Here is a 19,832-nt window from a genome sequence, read left to right as displayed (position 1 = left end):
ACAGACCAGCGAAGCTGCGCCACGAACCGCAGTCATACTTGCTACATGAAGAGCGAAATGCACATCATTCCAAGTCAACCTACCAAGTGGCAGCACTTTTGAAGCATGTTCACAACAGAAAGAAGAAATTTGTTCCCCCAGGCTTGGCGGTCCAGTCATGAAGTGCGGGGTTGACTATGAGTCAACCGCCCCAAATAGGCAAAAGTTGGTACTATACAGAGTGACTCACCACTACTTGCATACTTACAGGGCCTCGATGTACTTTTCTATTAGTGATTACCCGCGGCACACAGCAGCGAGCTCTGACGTTAGTAAAATCCATTTTGTAGCTGGGAATTTTAGTGTGAGGTCGGTCCACTAGAAATGTAAGCCAAAAAAGAAAAAAAGAAAAACGAAAGGTATATGAAGGCACGACGCCGTGGCATCGTATCAGGTAATTCAATCACGAGCTACACAGGCCAATTGCCCCCCAACCCCTCATTTCTTGTTATCAATATTACGTTCCTTACGAATTTCATCATGACGGGAAGCTCGAGCAACGGTGTGAGCTCGTGCGGCGTCTGTAGTCTTACCTTTGATCATGTCAGCGCATTTCGTTTACACGCCAAATCACCAGAACAGTACGTTGAGTCAACAAGTCTTGTAATGCCAGCCATACTGACAGTCATAGCGTCGCCAATCTCCGACAAAGAGCTGCACAGTCTGGCGCTGAAATACGCACCGGGACTGATTCCGATTCGGATAGCAGCAGTCTTCCCTACCTGACACCGAGCGACTCCGACAGCGACTCCGACGCCGACTCGGAACCAGGCAGCCCCTCAGACGCAACCCCGAGGTTCGTCGCGGAGCAGTGTCTGTTTTGCGACGTGCAGTCTGCCGACCTTGACGCGAGCCTGATCCACATGGCGAGCACACACAGCTTCGTGGTGCCGTACCAGTCGTCGCTGGTAGTCGACGTGGCGACGCTGATATGGTACCTGCACCTCGTCATCTACACGTACCACGAATGTGTCGCGTGCGGCAGCCGACGACGGTCGGCGACGGCGGCGCAGCAGCACATGCAGAGCAAGAGTCACTGCCGCTTCGACATGGCCAGCCCCGAGATGCGCGAGTTTTACGACGTGTCGGCGCTAGACGGGCGGGTGGTGGTGTCGGAGCTCGCGCGGCAAGACGAGGGTACAATCCGGCTTGCGTCTGGGAAGCTCATCTCGCAGCGCGGTAGTAGCGGGTTGAGCACTGGTGCGGGCGGCAGCAGCAGTCGTAGGGGATTGGCGCGAGAGGAGACGGAGAGTGTCGAGGAGGTGAACAGTGCAGGAGATGCGGAGCTGGCGGTGCGCAGCGGCGATGAGCAGCGGCAATTGGTGCTGGACGGCGCGGAGAGGAACATGTCAAGGCAGATGGCGCAGCTGAGCGTGCGCGACCAGCAGGCGTTGGCGCATCTTCAGCCGCATGAGCAGCGCAGGGAGCTCACTCTGCGGAAGAAACAGGCTGATCGGGCGCGGCGGGCAGAGTGGCGAGCACAGACGGCGCTGGGGCGCAAGGGGAACAGGACGCTGATGAAGACTTATAAGACGCAGGGTCCGGAGCGGCCGCTCGGTTGAAAGGGAGACGTGCTGGTAACAATCTTCTTGTGTGCGTGTGTAAAATTTGCTGCAAAGAATTGGAAAATTATAGCAGAGCGGCTTCGGCTGTATAGGTTCTGGAATGAATGAGGATACAGCCCAAGTATTGGTATGAACGTATTCCGACTGTCAGTGCTTGGCTTGTGATTGATGGCCGGGGCTGTGATGTGTACTGGATAGTGCAGGTGTAGGTCATGTGGAGCAGCGGCTCGGCAGAGGCAGGGGCGCCGCGGGGCGGTATAGAGAAACAGCTGCAAAGGGATTCGGTAATAATGCACGAGGGTTATGAACAAAAATGAACAAGAAAACCTCAAGTAGCGCCGTCATTTTTTTTCCCTTGTTCACACAAGGTCAGATGAGCATGCAGCAATTAGCAGCTTGGCAGCCAATCTCGGTTAAGTGTGCGTGGATTTTCCGGCCGGCACGGCCGTGGCCATGAACCCACATGAAGCCGGAGTGGGCGCCGCCTCGGCTGCGACGAGGTCGGGTTTGTCAATTCTCTCTGTCGTGCGCTTGGGAAAGATGATGAATTAAATGACGGACAATTCCAGCGAGGCTGCGCAAGCTAAAATTCGGTGTATGAGGGTATATGACCGTGCTGAAACTGCAAATTGGCGTTGGTGGTTCGTGGAATCGGAGAGCGGCAGCAAAACTAATTGGTTCATGGATGAACAGCAGTAGCGCATCGTATTTGGAGCCGAGGCCATAGTTATTGTAAAGGTTTGCCAAGATGTCAAGGGCGAATGGTTTTCTGTGTGTAGTCTGCATGTTGCAGCTGTGTCGGACTAGGTGCTGGTGCTAGTGCTGGTGCTGATGCTGGGGTCTGAGTGTTATTTCGTCATGTGTGTCTAGGAAAGAGAGATCACTTGTCGATCAAGCAGCGTCCAGGACAAACGGTTTCACCGACGAAGAATGGCACCAAATGGCAGTCAGGCCTTACTAGTGTCTAGCAAATCTAGTTAGACAACTAGACGTTGATCTTTCGGGACATTTTGAGAGTTCAAAGGGCCGTGCAAACGGGAAGCGTGCATGAGGACAACTGGCGGCCCCCAAGGTTTCAATCAGCGGCAAGCGGGTAGAGCGTCGACAAGAGCAATCTCTACAGCTGCAGTCGGACAGAGGGCGAGACAACTGCAAGGAATAGTAGTGGCGGCGGCGGTGGCTTGCAGGAAAAGAGAGGCTTTGCCTGTCACGTATTGCCTTGGTGCGGGGGCGTGAAAAGCTGAGAGGAAGCGACGGGTCCGTCACCTTGGTCACGAGCCAGTCATCAGCGAGCTATTCAAGCTTGACCCGCTGGGCCGGAGGGGCCAAGGAGACTACGGCCGCTGCATTGAGGGCTACCTAGGTAAGTAGAGGAGCACACGAGGTGCGAATAGTACTGAACGACGACGAAAAGGCGTCGGGATGGTTGGCGAAAGGGTGTAAGACTGAGCAGAAAGCTGAAGAGAGCTGAAAAAAATCCAGTCAGATGAAGAGAGGTGTAAAAGGAAAACCTGCAAAAAAAAACCCCGCATCCCGTGCCAGACAGAGAGGTGCAGCCGGCCGCTGGTAACCAACGTATGAATGTATTAGGTAACTTCCTAGGCAGTTACAAGCAGAATAGTTAGTTTCAGCACCTTGTAAATAATCAAATGCTTGGCGCGGCGCCTGCTTGCAACTTTTCCGGCTTCTTGTGGCCAGGCCTCCATCCACGTCTTGCTAGCGTTCTTTTTTTTTTTCTTACGGCCAGTCTTGACCTCGTTTTGCTCGTCCACCTGCCGAGCCCGGCCTGGCCAGCCTCATCTCCACCAGACCAAACCAACGCTGGCAAACCCAATCCCAGCTTGAGCATATCCGACAATAGCTGCCCTCCAATACGGTTACCCTCAAACTATGCATCCCAATCTATTTACCACTAGCATACCGCTTCTCCTCTGAATTTCTATTTCCCCATCTCCAGTCTTTTTCACCTTTCATACCTTTATCCGCCGGCCCCTCCATCCCTTCAACTCATCTCTTGCCCCGAGACTCTTGCCCACACCTCGGAATACCTTCGCCGACTAAACGCTGCTGCGTCCAACACCACACACGCGATCCCGCATGGCCCTCCATCAATACCGCTGCAATTCTCCCATGGCGCCAATTTAGCTATTTCGACGCCCATTGCTCCCCTAGTCTTGATTTTCCGTCTCTTTTTTTCGAGAAAGCAAATTGGTTTTTGGGCGCGTGCAACTCGGTGGAAATAACGCCTTCACTCATCCCTGCCGCCCACTCCCCGTCAATTCGCTTCAGTCCTGCGCGACACACACACCGGGCCAAAAAATAGCCAAGACACACACGACCCAAGACACAACTTTTTGACGCATGACACACACACACATACACATCTCCCTCGCATCACGTCAATCCGACACTACCAGCTGAGCTCTAGTCTCGCCTGCGCATCGCCACCTGCGTATTGTCCGTCGCGCGCCAACGCCGTCGCCAAAAGTTACCGACTCGACACCGCCACGTGCTAATGGAAACCACTTGTCTTGCTCAATCAATCCCTCTAAGCTTCTTGCTTCAACGACAACCGGAACATCTTCCTCCAAAGCGACGTACGACCATCGCTCGATCCGTCCCCGACACCCGCTCTGCGTCGCACGCCTAGCCTCCATTGCCTGCCCATTGCCTTGTGGCTAGCCGAGTCGACACGTTGTACAGCAGCTCCTCTTCTGCTGCATCTGTGCGAGCAAGTCAATCGGCCTTGCTCCATTTTAGACTCGCCTGCAGGTAATACGCACTGACAACGTCAATACTCTCGGTACCTGCGTAATTGCTTCTCTCGCTCTCCAACTCCCGAGTCAAAGCTGCGCATTGTGGACCTCGCGACTCCGGCAACCACGCTTGCGACCAACGGGACCAAACTGGCCCTCCGACTCGATCGAGCGACAACGGTCTCGGTTCCCATACCAGCCGACACCACAATTCTTCACCGAGCCCGGCTACCTTTGTGTTACCCACGTCTATCGCACTGCGCAAACGCCACCTGCAGCTGCGTCACTAGCTACCTTGCTTCTTCCGTAATTCATCCTTGCATCTCCACGGAGCGCGTCAGCTTCACCATTCTAGCTATTCTTCTCCACGCGAACGAACCTTCTTCTTGTGTAGCCCAATTGCCTTGTTAAACAGCCAACATGCCCGACGACGTCGACGACTCGACGGCCGACCTCTCGGACCACATGTCCGACATCGAGGAAGATGGCGATATCAAAATGGCAGACAAGTCTGACGACAACACAAATGGCGAAACCAAGAAAAAATACGACCCCAAGGATCCTTCAAGGCCCAGGCGCAAAAAGGCCAGGCGAGCCTGCTTTGCCTGCCAGCGAGCACACTTGACGTGCGGTATGTATTCAACTCAGCGCTCACTCTACTCATGCGACATCAAGCTCGAATCTAATGGGTGACTTTCAGGTGACGAACGCCCTTGTCAACGCTGTATCAAACGCGGTCTCGCAGACGCTTGCCAAGACGGCGTGCGCAAGAAAGCCAAATACCTCCACGATGCGCCTCCCGAAGCGCTGCGGCCCGTGCTAGGGCCAAATTACAACCCAAGTTCGGGGACAACCAATGAAAACAATGGTAATAAACAAAACCCGGCAGCTTCGGACGCGGCTCTCTCAACTCCAGGAAGCGCCTTCATATCTGCCAGCACCGCTTCTTATCCCGTATACCCGTCTACTACCCAGGCCGGTGTGGGACTGTCTCCCAACCTTGGTTTTAACTCACAGTCAACAGCGGCGTCAGATCCCTTCACAGGCGCCAATGCGCAGTCCCAAATTGGTGGCATGTTGGGTGGGAATACAATGGATTTCAATGCCCTGTTCGACCCGAGCAATCCTGCTCTGTACAACTTTGATCTAGAGGGCCTCAACTTTGGCAGTCAGTACGCTGGCTGGGAGTTTGGCATCCTCAACAAAATGGGGATGGGTGCGGAGCCGCAATCTCGAGAAAACTCAATGTCACAGTCGACTGATCCGGCATACGCATCTCTCTTTGCAAATGGCAATGGTGCCACCATGCTGAGTGGTGAATACGCCGGCGCGGATTCCGCCGTCAACATGTACACGCAAGGCAATCTACAACACGGATTACCGCACGCTTACGCCATCGCAGCGGCACCACAGTCGTTGGCCAGTCCCAGCACGGACGCGACGACAAGTCCGCAGCCAATCAACAATGCCGAAGGATCTCCAAAATCCAACAGCTTTGCGGTGCAAAACGCCCACAGCTCACGTATCAAGACAAAACCGGACAAGGTGGCTCAAATTCTTGGCAAGCGACAGCGCGACTCGGCCGGCATCTACTCGGCCGTCAAGGAGCCGTACCCTTACACCAAGGGCTTCCATAACATGGTGCAAATGCTGCGTGACCGATTACCGCACAGCAAGGTCATCAAGGTTGCGCGGTCACTGGCCGAGATCCGCCCCTCCTTCATCGCGTGCACAAAGGACCTCACCAGGGAAGACTTGGTGTTTATGGAAAAGTGCTTCCAGCGCACGCTTGTCGAGTTTCACGACTTTCTGCAGCATTGCTGCGCGCCGACGATAGTGTGCCGCCGCTCCGGCGAGGTCGCGGCCGTTAACAAGGAATTCACGGCACTGACGGGCTGGACCAAGGACGTATTGCTCGGCAAGGAGCGCAATTACAACGTTTATAGCCGTTCCGCGTCTACGGAAGGCGGCGAGGTCGTAGGCCCGGTGCCGCGGAGCAAGAAGACAGGTGAGGCCCAGCAACCCGTATTCCTCGCGGAACTGCTCGACGACGACAGCGTCGTCGACTTTTACCACGACTTTGGCCAGCTAGCCTTTGAGGACTCGCGCGGCAAGGTCCAGCGCAGCTGTCGCCTGATGAAGTACCGCACCGGCGCCGGGGATGAAAGCGGCGATGGCAAGACGCTGGCGGCGACGAATGGTGGCACAAAGATGGCGGGCGGGAGTATATTGAGTAGTCGCGTGACCAAGATTGACGGCGAGCACGGCATTTCGCGCATCGAAAAGGATGGCAAGGTGGACTGCACGTATTGCTGGACAATAAAGCGGGACGTGTTTGACATTCCAATGATGATTATTATCAACGTACGTTTAATAGCACGAACAGAGGCAAAGCTTGTTACTAACGATGGGTTTAGTTTTTGCCGCGATATTATCCAAACCAAGAACCCCATCAGCTTGCAGTATGAGCGCTGACGGTCACGTTTGGTGGAGGTATGATGTACCTGGATTACCATTGCATGGGAGGTGTTTATAGTGGTTATTTTCTTTTTTTTTCGGTTTTTGGGGGTTCGTTTTGGGTTTTGTTTGGATTAGTTCTGCATTGATTTACAAATACTGGGAGGGTACCTTGTTATATCATCTCGTATCGATTTGGGGTAGAGAAGTGTAGAGGTCCAGCAATGAGGCCGTGATACCCTCGGCGGCGAGGTCGCTGAACAATTGGACAAGTAAAAGCTTCATTGTGCGTTGTGCGTTGTGCGTTGTGTGTTGTGTTTTGTGTGTGTTCTAATTTTCGGTCATTTTTGACAAGAGAATAAAATGACGCACTGCAGGCTCGATGAACGCTTATATTATACTCGTGTTCTGAACACATGCTTTTGTCTACCTCGTTGCAAACTCGGGCCAATTTCACTCATTCTCAGACACCTGGCCATCCCAATTCCCACTGCTCTCTCCCTACCTATATAACCACATATCTCATCCTATTCCGTACTCTACAGTTCCTTTGTCAACCACTCGCCCCCTTCCAGCGTCCCATACGCCCATCCCTCCCTCTCCAAGCTTTTCCTCGCCACCTCGCAGTCAAAATTAATATCCTCAATGAGCGCCTCCAAGCTCTTGTAATCCTTTTCCTCGCGAATAAAGCCCGTAATCAGCAGCCTCATGTGGGCGTCGTAAAAGTCCTGCGAAAACTTGTGCAGCACGTGGACTTCGGCGCTACGCACCGTGTTTTTGTAAAACGGGTTGTAGCCAATGGACATGACCATGGGAAAGACGGAAAAGGTGGAGGAGGAAGAAGAAGAAGAAGCAGAAGAGGGGTTGTGGTCCGGGTGAGAGGCGGGGAGGGAGAGGGAGGCATAGCCAAAGTAGACGCCAGAGGTGACGTCGCCTATCCAGGGCGTGAGGGTGGCGTCTACGGGGAGGTTGGCGGTGGGAATGCCGAGCTAGCGGGTTGTTTTTTTTTTTTAGTATGTGATGAGTGAGGAATCAGGAGGAAGAGGAGGGGTAGAAGGGAATGGAGAGAGAGAGACGAACCTCTTTGGAGCCGCGACCAAAGCCAGAGATGACTTTGCCCTCCATCCGCAGAGGGTACGGCGGTTCAGGGCCAGCATCCACGCCGACAATCGCTGGTCTCTCCGACATGATGCCGAGGCGTCTGTGAGGCGAGTCGACAAGGGCAGCTCCGAGTTTATTGCGCTCTCAAAGACAAGTCTAGAGGCGAAAACTATCTTCTAGTGCCTTGAGAAAGTAGCTGGAACCGCGTGAGACTAAGGAAGGAGTGTAAAGGTTGGTAAACAAGGAAAATGCCGTAGTTTTGCGTGCGGTTGGCAGAAAAGGCGCCTGTGAGGCTGGCTGCAGTGTGGGCGGGACAGCGCGGGGTGGGTAGGCGAGTTTTCGCTGATAGTGGGAGAACTTGAGTCACTCCGGCTGGTGGGGTACAGGGTAGGCTGCGGGACGGGCGAGAATTGCGTCAGTTGTAAGTTAGCATCACATGCGGCAAGACGTTGCAGTCGCAGTCGCAGGGCATTAAGGGTGATGGCATGGCCTGAGATGACCAGGTTTGATGTAGTTAATCTTTTTTGAAAAAGTTTAACCAGAATGCAGTGTTGCGAGCGACTGTTTGGTTGTGAATCCATGTAATCAAGGACGTGCACCAGATTTGATTTATAAGCGCTTCAATGATAACGGTTTACAAAGCATTATGAAAAGTGTCATTCTGGTATCATTAAAAACAATTCCTCAATCAATCCCATAGCAATTTCATTACCACATTCCCCACGCATACACCCCATGTTGCCCCCAAAACCCGCCCTTGCGAAGCCGCCATCATTCTCACAGCCTACGCAGCAGTCTTATCCGCTTCCTTCCACTCCGTCCTGCCCAGCCTTATAATATCACTCGCCTCCACCACCCAATACTTGCTCGGTGCCTTGCCCTCCTCCGCAAGCTGCGCAGCCCTCACCGCCGCCTTTGCAATCACATCCGCGTCCTGCCCGATAAAGTCCCTGGCCGCCCCGCTCACCTTGCCCAGGCCGCTTGTCAAGCTCTGGAGCCAGCTCTCCGCCGTGCGGCTCTCCTCGCGCTGTCCCAGAATCAAACCCGGCTTGAGAATAATACCATGCTCGAAATCTAGCTCCTTGATGGCGTCCTCGACGCCATTCTTCATCTTGCTGTATGGCACGCTGCTCGACAGCAGCCCGCGCGTGCCACCGCCAGAGATGAAGACAAAGGTCTTGGCACCGGCGGCTTTGGCGGCGCGCGCGAGCTCAATGTTGAGGTCGTGGTCGATTTTCCACTGGTTGGCGAGGCTGCCGGCGGCGGCGCGGGTGGTGCCGAGGGCGGAGAAGACGGTGGTGGCGGGCGAGGGGGAGAGCGAGGACAGGAGAGAGGCCCATTGGGTGGTGTCGGTGTTGACAATGGCGTTGAGGGCAGGAGAGGAGGCAGAGGATGCGGGACGAGGGCGCCGGGTGATGGTGGTGACGGGGCGGTGGCTGTCGCTGGCGAGGACGGTCGAGAGGATGTGCGAGCCGACGAGGCCGGTGGAGCCGATGATGGCAGCAGAGGACATTATTGGCGGTTGTTGATGTATGGTATCGATGGTTGTAGATGGATTTTCGTAGTTGAGGATGAGATTTGATGGGATGAAAGGGGGAAAGAAAAGATAGGTGGGCAGACGAAGAAACGTTCTCAAAAAAAAAAACGTTCAAGGTTGCGCGGAGTGCGGAGCGGATTTCATCATCACTGGCCACCAAAAGCTCTGGGAGCTTGGGACCTGGGGGGGAGCTTCAGCGGCCGATTCGACCCAGCCCCGATGGGAACCCGCTAGTTTAAATCGGGTGGCCGCTGCTGCCGCTGTTGCGCGCAGGGGTTTTTCTTTTCAGTGGTTCACTCCACCCCACTCCAAGTCTAAGGCGGGCGGGCGGGATGCAGACGTAACTGCGTCTCTGCCTTGTCTTTGCAAAGCAAGCATCTTGTTGTAAATTTGGCATTGCGCATTGCGACTGGCGCCTGAATTCACGTCCTTTTCTCCCTCTCAAATCCTCGTGCTTCTTCTCGTCGACGCTTTTCTTTTCTTCCTGGCCTCAGCTCACACATTCGTCTGCACCACCATGGCAACCCAATACGAAGGTCCGTCTTTCCCCCCCTCCATCGCCCACCACCCTCTGACTACACTCGCGCGCTCACAAAAAATCCCCTTCAGTCGAGCACAATGTGCAATTCTCCGAGCCCCGTCGCGGCCGCCGCGTCGACATGGCCTCCTTCTTCTCGCTCCTCAACCGCGTCGCCGAAACGCCCGCCGGCGCCGCCACCCCTGCCCACAACCCGCACGCCACGCCCACGCCCGCCGACACGGCCGACCTTTTCCGCATGCTGCAGGACCAGCTCCTCACGCTGCACACCACTGCGCCCACCGCCGACAACCGGTCCTTTCTCGAGCAGCTGATATCGACGCTCGACGGCGAAATTCAGGACCCACCGACGTCGCTCAAAGGCGTGTCGCAAGAGTTTGTGGATAGTCTGGACCGCGTGAGCCGCAAGACGCTCGATCAAGAGGACGATTGCGCCATTTGCAAGATTCCGTACCTGGAGGACGAGTGGTGTCTGGTGGTGGAGCTTCCCTGCAAAGGGCGGCATCAGTTTGATTTAGAGTGCGTAGGGCCCTGGCTGCGCAGCGTGGGGACGTGCCCGATGTGTAGAGAGGAAATGATTAAGAAGAAGGAGGTGCCAGTTGTGGAAGAAGATGACGAGGAGGATGGCGATATGATGTATGCATGAGATATGAGTGCGGGAGTGGCATATTAGCGTTGTTTGCTGTTGCGGTGCCAGCTGTGGTAGTCGAGATGTGGAAAGAATTCAATGGGCGTATTGGAGTTGGGCAATTCAAAGCATATGAAGCAGTACAGACATTTAGTTGCAGAAAGAGAGAGAGACAGAGAGAGAGAGAGAGAACACTCGCTTCGGTAGATTAAAACTGTATATAGCCTCGCATCAAATCGCTTTCGTAACACAAGCTAAGCGACAAACATGATCTTGGACTCTCTATTTTCCGCCCTTTTCAAGCGTGCTCATCTTCTTTACCACGCCATCTACTCTCTCCTTGAGCCCCTCTTCCTTGGCCGCGCACGACAGTTCCGACGACAGCTCGCCGAGGCGCTTCTTCCAAAACACCCAGCGGTCCTTGGACGGGCCCTTTCCAGGCACCTCGACCAGACTTCCCGTCTTGGTAATGTCGAGCTCCTGCTGGTTAAGCGTATTCGCGGCCGTCGACAGGCGATGGAGCTCGTCGCCAGCGTGCCAGAGCCACTCGCTGGCCGTGTTGAGATGCAGGTCGCGCGACGCCTCGGACGGGTGCTTCTCCTCGAGGCCAGCGCGCAGCTCCCACAGGCCGAGGTTGAACGACGACTGAATCCGTTGGCCGAGGATGCGCGCCGCAAACGAGTTGAGCGAGATCCATTTCTGCACCGCCGCGTGGTCCTCCTTGCCGTCGAGCTCCGGCTTGACTGTCGTCGTGTTAGTGCATTTTTTCTGTTTTTCATTTTGCCATAGTGCCGACTTACAGTTCCACGCATCTCTCAGCGCGGGGCCCAACATGGGCAGGTCCTTCCAGACAGACGTCTTGGCACCCCAAATCTCGACTTGGGCAGTGTCCTTTTTCTGCAGCGCCTGGATGACGGTGATGAGCTGGTGCAGGCGCTGATCTGTGGCGGGGATGGTGGCGACCGCCTTGAGCGTCACGTCCCAAAAGGTGTAGAGAAAATCCTCGGCGCCGTCGCTGTTGGCAGCGAGCGTGTTTTGAAAGAGCTGGTCAATCTTGTTGGCCGTGTCTTGGGCAGATGTGGCCTTGGTCAAGGATGCCGCGTCCTTGACTTGAGTGTCGATGATCTCGGCAATCTGCTTGGCGAGGTCGTCGCCGGTCGCGACCTCGGTAGATTTGAGAGGAGCCGTCGACATGGTGGAATGTGAGGTTTTGTGTAAAGAAAATGGTAGAGGTCGTGGAGGACAGAAGGGTTTCCGGCTCGATGGCAGCCACGGGATCGGAGCAGGTACCGGGACCAAGGGTGCTGGATGACGTCGATGGAGGGCGTGGCAGATGGTGTGAGTGTGAGTGGCGCGGGACGACGGCGAGTTTGATGATGGAATCAGCCAAGGGGGTGAATGCTGAGGCAGAGGGGCAGAGAGGCGGGGTTTTGCAGTCTTCATACAAGAAGAATGGACGAGAAAAAAAGTGTATTGAAGTGTCCGGGCGCGTTTGTAGCTTTTATCGAGACGGAACTTTGATTAGCCTGGTTGCCTGGCTGTGAGATGGACCAGCGGGCAACTAAATTATTACAAGCACCACCTTACGAGCCAGCATGACCCCTCATGACCCCTCATGCCCTCCTCTCTTTCGCCCGCTCGCGCGTGGCGGGCCATTTATTTTACCTTGTCAAACCTGTGCGCCTCACTGAAAGCCGATTCTGCAAGGCATGACAAGGAACCCTGCTCCTAATTGAGTAGGTGCCTGAGCAGTAGGCAAACCGCGTTGAAAAGGCCTCGTTGCAAGCTGGTGGACGTTTATACGTAGACGTCGATCATTTAGCGAACCCCTCCTTTTAGCAAGACCAATCACTAATCCAGCTTGCGCCACGATCTTTTGGCTTTCCAACGCCACTCTCGCTCACTAACGATCATTTCCCGTCCCATCCACCAGTCCGAGGCCGACGACGATTAACTAGGTGGTATTTATCCTGTGTGCGTGGTCTACCTATTGCCTACAAACTAGGCAGCATGGCGCAGCTCAACAAATATCCGATACGTCGATGACAATTTCTCCGACCTCCCGCTGCGCACAGCCACCTGCACCGCCAACAAAGTCAATTCTGCCAGACAATCAAATTGCTTCTCGCACACTTTCCCAACTGCAATACCTGGCCATTATTTGCATGCCATTCGACCTTTGGGGCTCTGCCACATCACCCTGACGGATTCCCGTTAAAGGCAAGCAGATTGACCGTGCCAACCGGGACACCAGTCAAGACACCCGACGTCGCAAGTTGTTGAATGCGCTTACACAGTGCCTCGGAGCCCGGAAACCCCTCCAGTCCCGCGATATACGCCCCGAGGCCCGTAATGTGAGCCGCAGCCATGCTCGTGCCCGAGAGCGTTTGCTGTTTACGCCGGTCAGCCATCTAATCTGCACGAATCCCCCCCCCCACGAAGAAGCCGGCCTCCATGACCAAACTCACCGTTGTGCCGTTTCGCCACGCAGACTTGATGCTCACCCCCGGCGCAAAAATGTCAATCACCGACCCGTAGTCTGAAAACGACGCGCGTGCGTCCCGCTCCGTGCTCGCCGCCACCGTGCACACTGTCGGCTCCGACGCTGGCGACGTCCTCCCCGCGTCGCCGTTGTTGCCGCCCGCCGCCGCCGCCACAAAGACGCCCGCGCGCACCAGCGCCCTCGCCGCGTCGTTGACGGCCTTGGAGTAGGACCCGCCGATGCTCAGATTCGCCATGGCGCCCCGCGGGCACGTCCGCGTCTTGGCGTCGCTGGCGATAAAGGCCATGCCCGCAATCACGTTGCTCAGCGTGCCGCTGCCGCTGTCGTCGAGCACCTTGACGCCGTAGAGACGCGTGCGCTTGGCGACGCCGTGCACCACGCCCCCGATGACGCCCGCCACGTGCGTGCCGTGGCCGTTGCCGTCGGTGTTGGTGCTGACAAATGATTTGATCTGCGCGGCGCGACCGCCGAATTCCTGCAAAAGAACATTTCAGAAAGAAGCGGCTTATCTGGGATGTGCACACATCTGGCGGGACAAGTATTCTCATACCGTGTGGTCGGGTGCAATTCCCGTGTCTAGAATGTACGAGCATGTTCCGGCCCCGGCAGAGCTGTCATAGGTATACGTGTTGTGTCCGGGCAGGCGGTGGGAAATACGTCCCAGGTTCCATCCAGCATTCGGCTGGTCAATGTAGCTAAATGGCTTCACAGTCATGTCGTGCTCAATGTACTCTACCTGCGTCGAGTCTGTTAGAAAGAAAAGCCATCTCGCCTTCGAATCCGTAAACGTACGTACACTGGGGCTGAGCCGCAAAAATGCCAACTCTGCTTTGTCCAGCGACGCTGCAAAGCCAGGGAACATGTTGCTATAGACATGCTCAGCCGCCGCGACATGTTTCAAAACGCTTTCGCTTGCAGTACGCAAGTGGCCATCAGACTTGAGCTTGACAATGTAGCGACCTGGTATGATTTCGCCCGCTGGTCTGAACAGGGGCGCGACGGTGGACTGCAGTTCTGCGGCTATGGCCAGGCCGGCCAAAACGGACATGATGGAAAATTTTACGCTCATGGCGGATGAGTTGCACTTTTACTATACAGAAACTGCACAATTTGCGCGAAAGAACCGACTCTTATACAAACAGCGCGGCGAGTCTACTTCTATACTCACTACGGCCACACTGTCTCATCTCACCACTCCAGCCACAATATCCTCTCATAAAGCCAAGAAGCATTGTCTTTTAGCCATTTAAGCCATGCTTCTTATTTGGACTTGCCTCCTTCCCCATTTCGCTTGGATTGCGGGGGATCCGTAGCATTGCATGACAGCTGAAGACACCCGTCAGCCACGGCGTTTTCACACCAGCACACAACGTCACCTTCTCTACTACCATCTCCTACAGCGGCCAAAAAGTTCAACATGCTCCTCCTATACTTTACGTTACTTGCTCTGCGCAATACTCATCTTCAGCCCTGAGTTGGCGCACCACGAGCATCCCGTTGGTGACCCCGCCTCTCAGCACAATCTATCAGCCGCGCCCTGCATCTTCCGAGTGCTGGCTCAAGGAGACGACGGCGGCACTGATGCGAATCTCGACTCTAAAAGATTGGCTCAGGACGGCAGAGATGTGATTTATGTCGTACAGCCTCGATGATGGCGGCACAGGTAGAGGGCACCCTGAGCGGGATACGCCTGGATTGCGGCGCAGAAGAAGTCATGCAAGGGTGATGATCTTGTTCGCCATATAATCGACGGGGGCTGCTGAAGTATTTTGAGGTGTAAACAAGCATAACTTGGTTTTTCTTGGCGGAGAGTCGTCTTGTGACAGCCTCGTCAATGTCTACTAGAGGGATCAATCAGTACGCTTCACCTGGTGCGATCCGCCGCCAACGATGCCTAGCTTCCATCATGAAGATGTGCTACATTCAAAGTCTCTTTTAGGCTTTTTTTTGCGTAGTGAGAGGCTAAAACAATTTGAGATTGGATTTTATGCTTCGACGTACAAACTAAAGGACATGATTGTCTCCTTGAAAACCTGACAACACCAAAAGTCCTGACTTTGCTATAAGTCGGGCCAATCGGCAAGATGTTGACTTTGGCTGTTGATTAGATTCTGTATAACGGGATGTACTTGTTTACGTTCTGTAGACCTGGAAAACACTTCGCCAAAGACACAAGCAACCCAGGTCTCGCCTTGCTCATGTCTCGCTACTCCGGAACTTAAAAAAAGTCAAGAGGCTGAGGCGTCACCTTGCTTTCTGGCTGGATCTATGCCTTTGGCATTGACGCAAGACCTCGCTGCACAGAAACAGTTCTGCTAGTAGCCCTGCATTCTATTTGCTCTCCTATTAAGCCGTCCACTTGCCTGTTGAATTAGCCTACTTGATATCTCACATGGCTCCTGTCTGTATACATGCACTTGGTGGAACTGTAAACAAGCCGCAACTGGCTCATCCAGTCTGTAAATATTATTTCGAACGATTGCAGACTATACACGTCAACATGACACACAACTAGGTCCAGCCTCCATCGACACGAATGCTCTGGTTCGTCATCCCCGAGCTGTCGTCCGCGCACAGCCACATGGCCGTCCGCGCAATCTCCGCCGGCACAATCAGCCTCTTAATCGCCTGACTGCCCAGGACCTGCTTCTCATACTCTGGCGTCATGACGTCGCGCAGCTCGCGCTCCGTCGCCACCGACCCGGGCATGATGCTATTCACGCGGATGCCCCTCGGACCGAGCTCGTGCGCCAGCGTACGCGTGAGCCCAACCACCGCCGCCTTCATCGTCGTGTACGGCAGGACGCCCGTCGCCGGCAACGCCCACGTGATGCTCCCCATGTTGACAACCGCCGCCGTGCCTGCTGCCTGCAGCAGACCCGGCAGCAGGGCCTGTGTGAGGAAAAATTGGTGACTGAGGTTGACGTCGACGGCCTTGGCCCACCACTCGGGCGTAATCTCTTCCGTCGGCTTCTTCATGGCGGCGGCGGCGCTGTTGATTAGACAGTCGATGCGCGGATAGTCGGCGAGGATCCGCGCAGCGACGGGTTGTAGCGAGGCAGATATGTCGGACACGTCGCAGTGGTGGTAGACGGGGGCGTGGGCGACGATGCCGCCGCCGAGGGCCGACACGCGGGCCGCGGTGGCCGCGGCGGCGTCGTCGTCAATGTCAAGAAAGATGACTTGCGCGCCCTGCACGGAAAAGTGCTCGACCATGGAGGCACCGATGCCCATGCTGCCGCCGGTGAGGACGACGACGCGGCCCTTGAGGCTGGGATACGAGGCGTAGCGGTGGTGGTCTGTCATGACGGGCACTCTTCAACTACGTCTGATGGTCTGATATCGGGTAGTAGGTTCAGTTGGCGAGACTGGGACAATGATTCTGTGATAAAGACGGGAATGAGAGAAAGACGGAGTAAGTGTCAGAGGTGTGAACATGCTCATCTTGTAGTTCGGCATACCTCTGGAAATGAGAGAAGGCGCGGGGTTGCTGCACAGGCGGCATCTTGTCCGCAACGACGGCGCAAAGAGGCTGCAGAATGATACGTTGCGCCTCTAAACTTGATGTTCTGGGAACGTAGAAAAGCCGTGGTGGCCCTGGGAGGTTGATACAAGCCAGAGATGACGTTTCAACGCATCAATAAATTTCTTGAAAAGGAATCAATCAAAGTACCTGGCCACGATTTACCAGGTCTCTGAATTCTCCCTCGTTGGACAAGTATGGATAGCCTGGTAAAGCTAGCCATGTAAGCGGCCGTAGCGATTTCGTCGCACTACTACGCCACACCAATGTCGACCGACATATGACGTAATTCTGTTTATAAACATGCAGGAAACTGTTCGAGTCCCTAGCCTGTGATGAGATGAAGCTCTTGAAATTGACCTTGGAAAATGGCTGCCAGCAGGCAGAACATGGACTCCCCCCCTTGGCTCTCACCGCACACCGCCTCAAAACGAACCAGTCGCCTAGCACCGATCGACCAAACTCATGCGAGGTAGAGTAGAATGGGAGCTAATCCTCTGCTCTCATTGTCGCAAGGGTCTGTTGGGCATGAATTCGACCCGAATTCTCCGACGTCAGGTCGTCTGGATGCAACATTGGACGAATCAAATAACCCACCAGTATGGGGAACCTGGGCTACCATGCCTGCTAAATCGGCGCAACTTTGGCCTGATTTGAAGACTTTGAAACGGCGGAGCCTCGCCATGACTGCACATCAAAATGACTGCTCATTCAATATGCTGTGACAATATTGGCCCTTTGCCATTATTTTGGCCATTTGCAGGCCGCAGCCATGACTGGCAGCATGAATGCCTGCAAAACACCGAGCACGTGCTCGCAACAATTGGACACGCATACAGTTGTCCGAATCTGTCTCCTTCGCCGTGCTTCTGGATCAAGTTTAATCATCCATATAGTTTCAAGTGAATGAGCTGATGTCTGTGTGACTGCATCATGCGGCGACATGACCATACGAGCTCGCCATGGCCCGGAGCAATCTGAGGCGCTTGACTCACGGGCACAGGACACGCGGGAAAAGTTCATTGAGAAGATTTCCTCTGCCATTCGTCAGAAAGAATATCTCAAAAGACGGTCAGAGGGTAAACATGAAGCAATGCTGGAAAGGCGGCTAAGGGTCGATCAGCTTACACGGCAAAGACGAAATATAGAAGCCTGTCCTGGATGAAACTGCAATCTGAACCTCGTGTTGTTGAAACGGGCGCTCACTTTCGCCCAAGCACGAGCCCCATCACGACCGCGCCGGAAAGAACTAATTTGGAAGGACCACCGAAGCATATCAGTACGGCTGCCAATCGCTATTGCTGTACGTCGGAGCTGGCATTGCTCTTCCGACCGCTTGTCTAGCGGTTCGGTTGTGTGCTAACAAGGCTGGGCGGGCGGTATTATTGCTCAGGGACCATGCCCGGAAAATATTGAAACAAGCCCACTGAGGAGCACTGCGGCGAGCACAGAGTCTGTAAAAATAGAACTCAAGTGCCGGCGCCGTCAAAGTTGCCGGCCGAGCAACCGCATGTCCTCTGGCGAATATGGCTCAGCTGGGGGCCTCTTTTGTCTCGGCATGGCATCGCGGAATCTCGCGCCTGGCACAGATGAGCATTGTCTTTTGGAAGCGCCACCACGAGCCTTGGCCCCATTGTATACAAAGTCGAATGCCCCCGTCAAGCTTGGTCACTTCAAGTCATCCCCGTCATTCTCAATTTCTGTCGCAGCTTCGATCGGCGGGCCTGACATACCGGGGCGGCTCGGTCGATGTTTTCCTGCGAGCCTGATTTCCCCTTCACGGATCCTAAAGGGAACGAGAAGAAAGAAAAAGGCAAACAATACGGGCATTCCGACGGTCGTCTGCAGCACACGAGGCTGCAGAGCTCACGTAATCTGGCCATGACCATTTGACTGAATGTATTTTCAAGGAGCGCGACCGGGGTCGGCGGCCTAGTCACATATTGTAAACCACTTGGCGATCGCATGCATACATGCATAGGATATGCGGCAGGCGGACACTGGTAAGAGACAATATATAAATATGTACAAGCGTAGTCTAGTCTCGTGCATGCGACGGCACGACGGAGTATAGCCTGGCCTTGTTAGTTGCTGTCGGTAGGCAGCCAGCAAACAAGGCGTGCGCCGTCAATGGTACTGAGTCAAGCCATGCTCAGACGGCAATCGTATTGATAGGATGCTGCCTGGAACGGGACTGAGAGAAGAGGAAGTGATTGTCACGCTCGGGCGTTGTAGCAGGCGAGAAGCATCACAACAACTATATGTCGCTATAAGACCACCGTCAGTATATTAGGACTGTGTCACATTGTTAATTTTAAAACAATTTCTATGGCGCCATTTGGGGATTTGGAAGTTGCCAGCCTGGTCCCTTGGCTAGACTTGCAGGGCGCAAATCACAGCCGTCGTCAACCTGTCGGAGCAACGGCAGTGCTGGCCCCTGCATGGTAGCTCAACTTGCTTGGTGACTCTGGCCGACAGTGGTAGGCACAATAGTAGTTGATAGCGTGTCTTTTATCCGTAATAAGTCGTGATCTTGAGTCGTGTTTGCGGTCAAGTCGGCTAGGTTCGGAGCCCGCTCCAGCGGGAATCGACCTTGACACGTGGTGCAACAGGGATAACGACACCGTACGTGTTGACGCTCCCCAAAGCAAAGCACTGGAGAGGGGTGGGCGGGCAATTTGAGGCAAACTAGCCGCACCGGGTTGACTCGCGCCAATGGTCGGTTGCACAGACCCTTCCCACTGCAGTTTGTGCATGGCAGAGACCAATGAGCATACGTCGCTGTCTGGGCTCAATTGTTCTGGAAGCCACGGAATGTTCGCGAGCGGAGCAAAGACAGCAAGACAACACAATGTTACTCATGGTGGCGCTCTCTGTTCTGGGCAAGGCTGCAGCAGGCCTGCAGGCGTCCCCATATTCACATCTCGTAGCCGCTGCTGAGAATCGCCCAATTGAAAAGCGCTTCTTTTGCTGGTGGGCGCTGATAAAGATGAGTCGGTCACTCGAGTTTTGGAAGGTAATCAGAAAGTCAAGGCGATGGCGGATGGCAGAAGCCGGCCACAAGCCAGCCAGGCAAGGTGAAAGGTATCAGTCTACTGGGATCAAGGTATTTGACACTGGGGGCGCAGTGCTGGTTCCGAGTTTGTTTGAATGGTTTGATGCACAACTGTCTCCCCGCGGCAAGT

General features: G+C 54.7%; 8 protein-coding genes across 8 annotated transcripts; 3 read left to right on the top strand and 5 right to left on the bottom strand.

The window, feature by feature from the left end:
• Positions 1 to 519: 519 nt before the first annotated feature.
• BBA_03659 (uncharacterized protein) lies at positions 520 to 1,601 on the top strand (the record flags this gene model as incomplete). The annotated part of the gene is made up of 2 exons (XM_008598756.1): positions 520 to 620; positions 671 to 1,601. The coding sequence occupies 2 exons, from the start codon at positions 520 to 522 to the stop codon at positions 1,599 to 1,601; spliced, it is 1,032 nt and encodes a 343-aa protein (XP_008596978.1).
• A 3,179-nt stretch (positions 1,602 to 4,780) lies between these two features.
• BBA_03658 (transcription factor) lies at positions 4,781 to 6,828 on the top strand (the record flags this gene model as incomplete). Its single annotated transcript, XM_008598755.1, has 3 exons — positions 4,781 to 4,991; positions 5,061 to 6,724; positions 6,778 to 6,828. The coding sequence occupies 3 exons, from the start codon at positions 4,781 to 4,783 to the stop codon at positions 6,826 to 6,828; spliced, it is 1,926 nt and encodes a 641-aa protein (XP_008596977.1).
• Positions 6,829 to 7,356: 528 nt separating this feature from the next.
• Positions 7,357 to 8,005, bottom strand: BBA_03657 (riboflavin kinase; the record flags this gene model as incomplete). Its single annotated transcript, XM_008598754.1, has 2 exons — positions 7,357 to 7,806; positions 7,898 to 8,005. 2 exons carry the CDS (start codon positions 8,003 to 8,005, stop codon positions 7,357 to 7,359), a joined length of 558 nt encoding a protein of 185 aa, XP_008596976.1.
• Positions 8,006 to 8,702: 697 nt separating this feature from the next.
• BBA_03656 (protein fmp52) lies at positions 8,703 to 9,431 on the bottom strand (the record flags this gene model as incomplete). Its single annotated transcript, XM_008598753.1, has 1 exon — positions 8,703 to 9,431. One exon carries the CDS (start codon positions 9,429 to 9,431, stop codon positions 8,703 to 8,705), a length of 729 nt encoding a protein of 242 aa, XP_008596975.1.
• Positions 9,432 to 9,972: 541 nt separating this feature from the next.
• On the top strand, positions 9,973 to 10,639 carry BBA_03655 (Putative RING-H2 finger protein; the record flags this gene model as incomplete). The annotated part of the gene is made up of 2 exons (XM_008598752.1): positions 9,973 to 9,991; positions 10,065 to 10,639. The coding sequence occupies 2 exons, from the start codon at positions 9,973 to 9,975 to the stop codon at positions 10,637 to 10,639; spliced, it is 594 nt and encodes a 197-aa protein (XP_008596974.1).
• A 264-nt stretch (positions 10,640 to 10,903) lies between these two features.
• BBA_03654 (uncharacterized protein) lies at positions 10,904 to 11,815 on the bottom strand (the record flags this gene model as incomplete). The annotated part of the gene is made up of 2 exons (XM_008598751.1): positions 10,904 to 11,364; positions 11,422 to 11,815. The coding sequence occupies 2 exons, from the start codon at positions 11,813 to 11,815 to the stop codon at positions 10,904 to 10,906; spliced, it is 855 nt and encodes a 284-aa protein (XP_008596973.1).
• A 1,001-nt stretch (positions 11,816 to 12,816) lies between these two features.
• On the bottom strand, positions 12,817 to 14,172 carry BBA_03653 (subtilisin-like protease Pr1B; the record flags this gene model as incomplete). The annotated part of the gene is made up of 4 exons (XM_008598750.1): positions 12,817 to 13,011; positions 13,090 to 13,599; positions 13,675 to 13,860; positions 13,921 to 14,172. The coding sequence occupies 4 exons, from the start codon at positions 14,170 to 14,172 to the stop codon at positions 12,817 to 12,819; spliced, it is 1,143 nt and encodes a 380-aa protein (XP_008596972.1).
• A 1,463-nt stretch (positions 14,173 to 15,635) lies between these two features.
• On the bottom strand, positions 15,636 to 16,430 carry BBA_03652 (short chain dehydrogenase; the record flags this gene model as incomplete). The annotated part of the gene is made up of 1 exon (XM_008598749.1): positions 15,636 to 16,430. The coding sequence occupies one exon, from the start codon at positions 16,428 to 16,430 to the stop codon at positions 15,636 to 15,638; it is 795 nt and encodes a 264-aa protein (XP_008596971.1).
• Positions 16,431 to 19,832: the final 3,402 nt, after the last annotated feature.

This window comes from Beauveria bassiana (assembly GCF_000280675.1).
Source record: "Beauveria bassiana ARSEF 2860 unplaced genomic scaffold BBA_S00008, whole genome shotgun sequence".
In the NCBI taxonomy this organism is placed as follows: Eukaryota; Fungi; Ascomycota; class Sordariomycetes; order Hypocreales; family Cordycipitaceae; genus Beauveria; species Beauveria bassiana.
The sequence above is the reverse complement of the archived record's forward strand: the minus strand, read 5'-3'. Positions and strand labels throughout refer to the sequence as shown.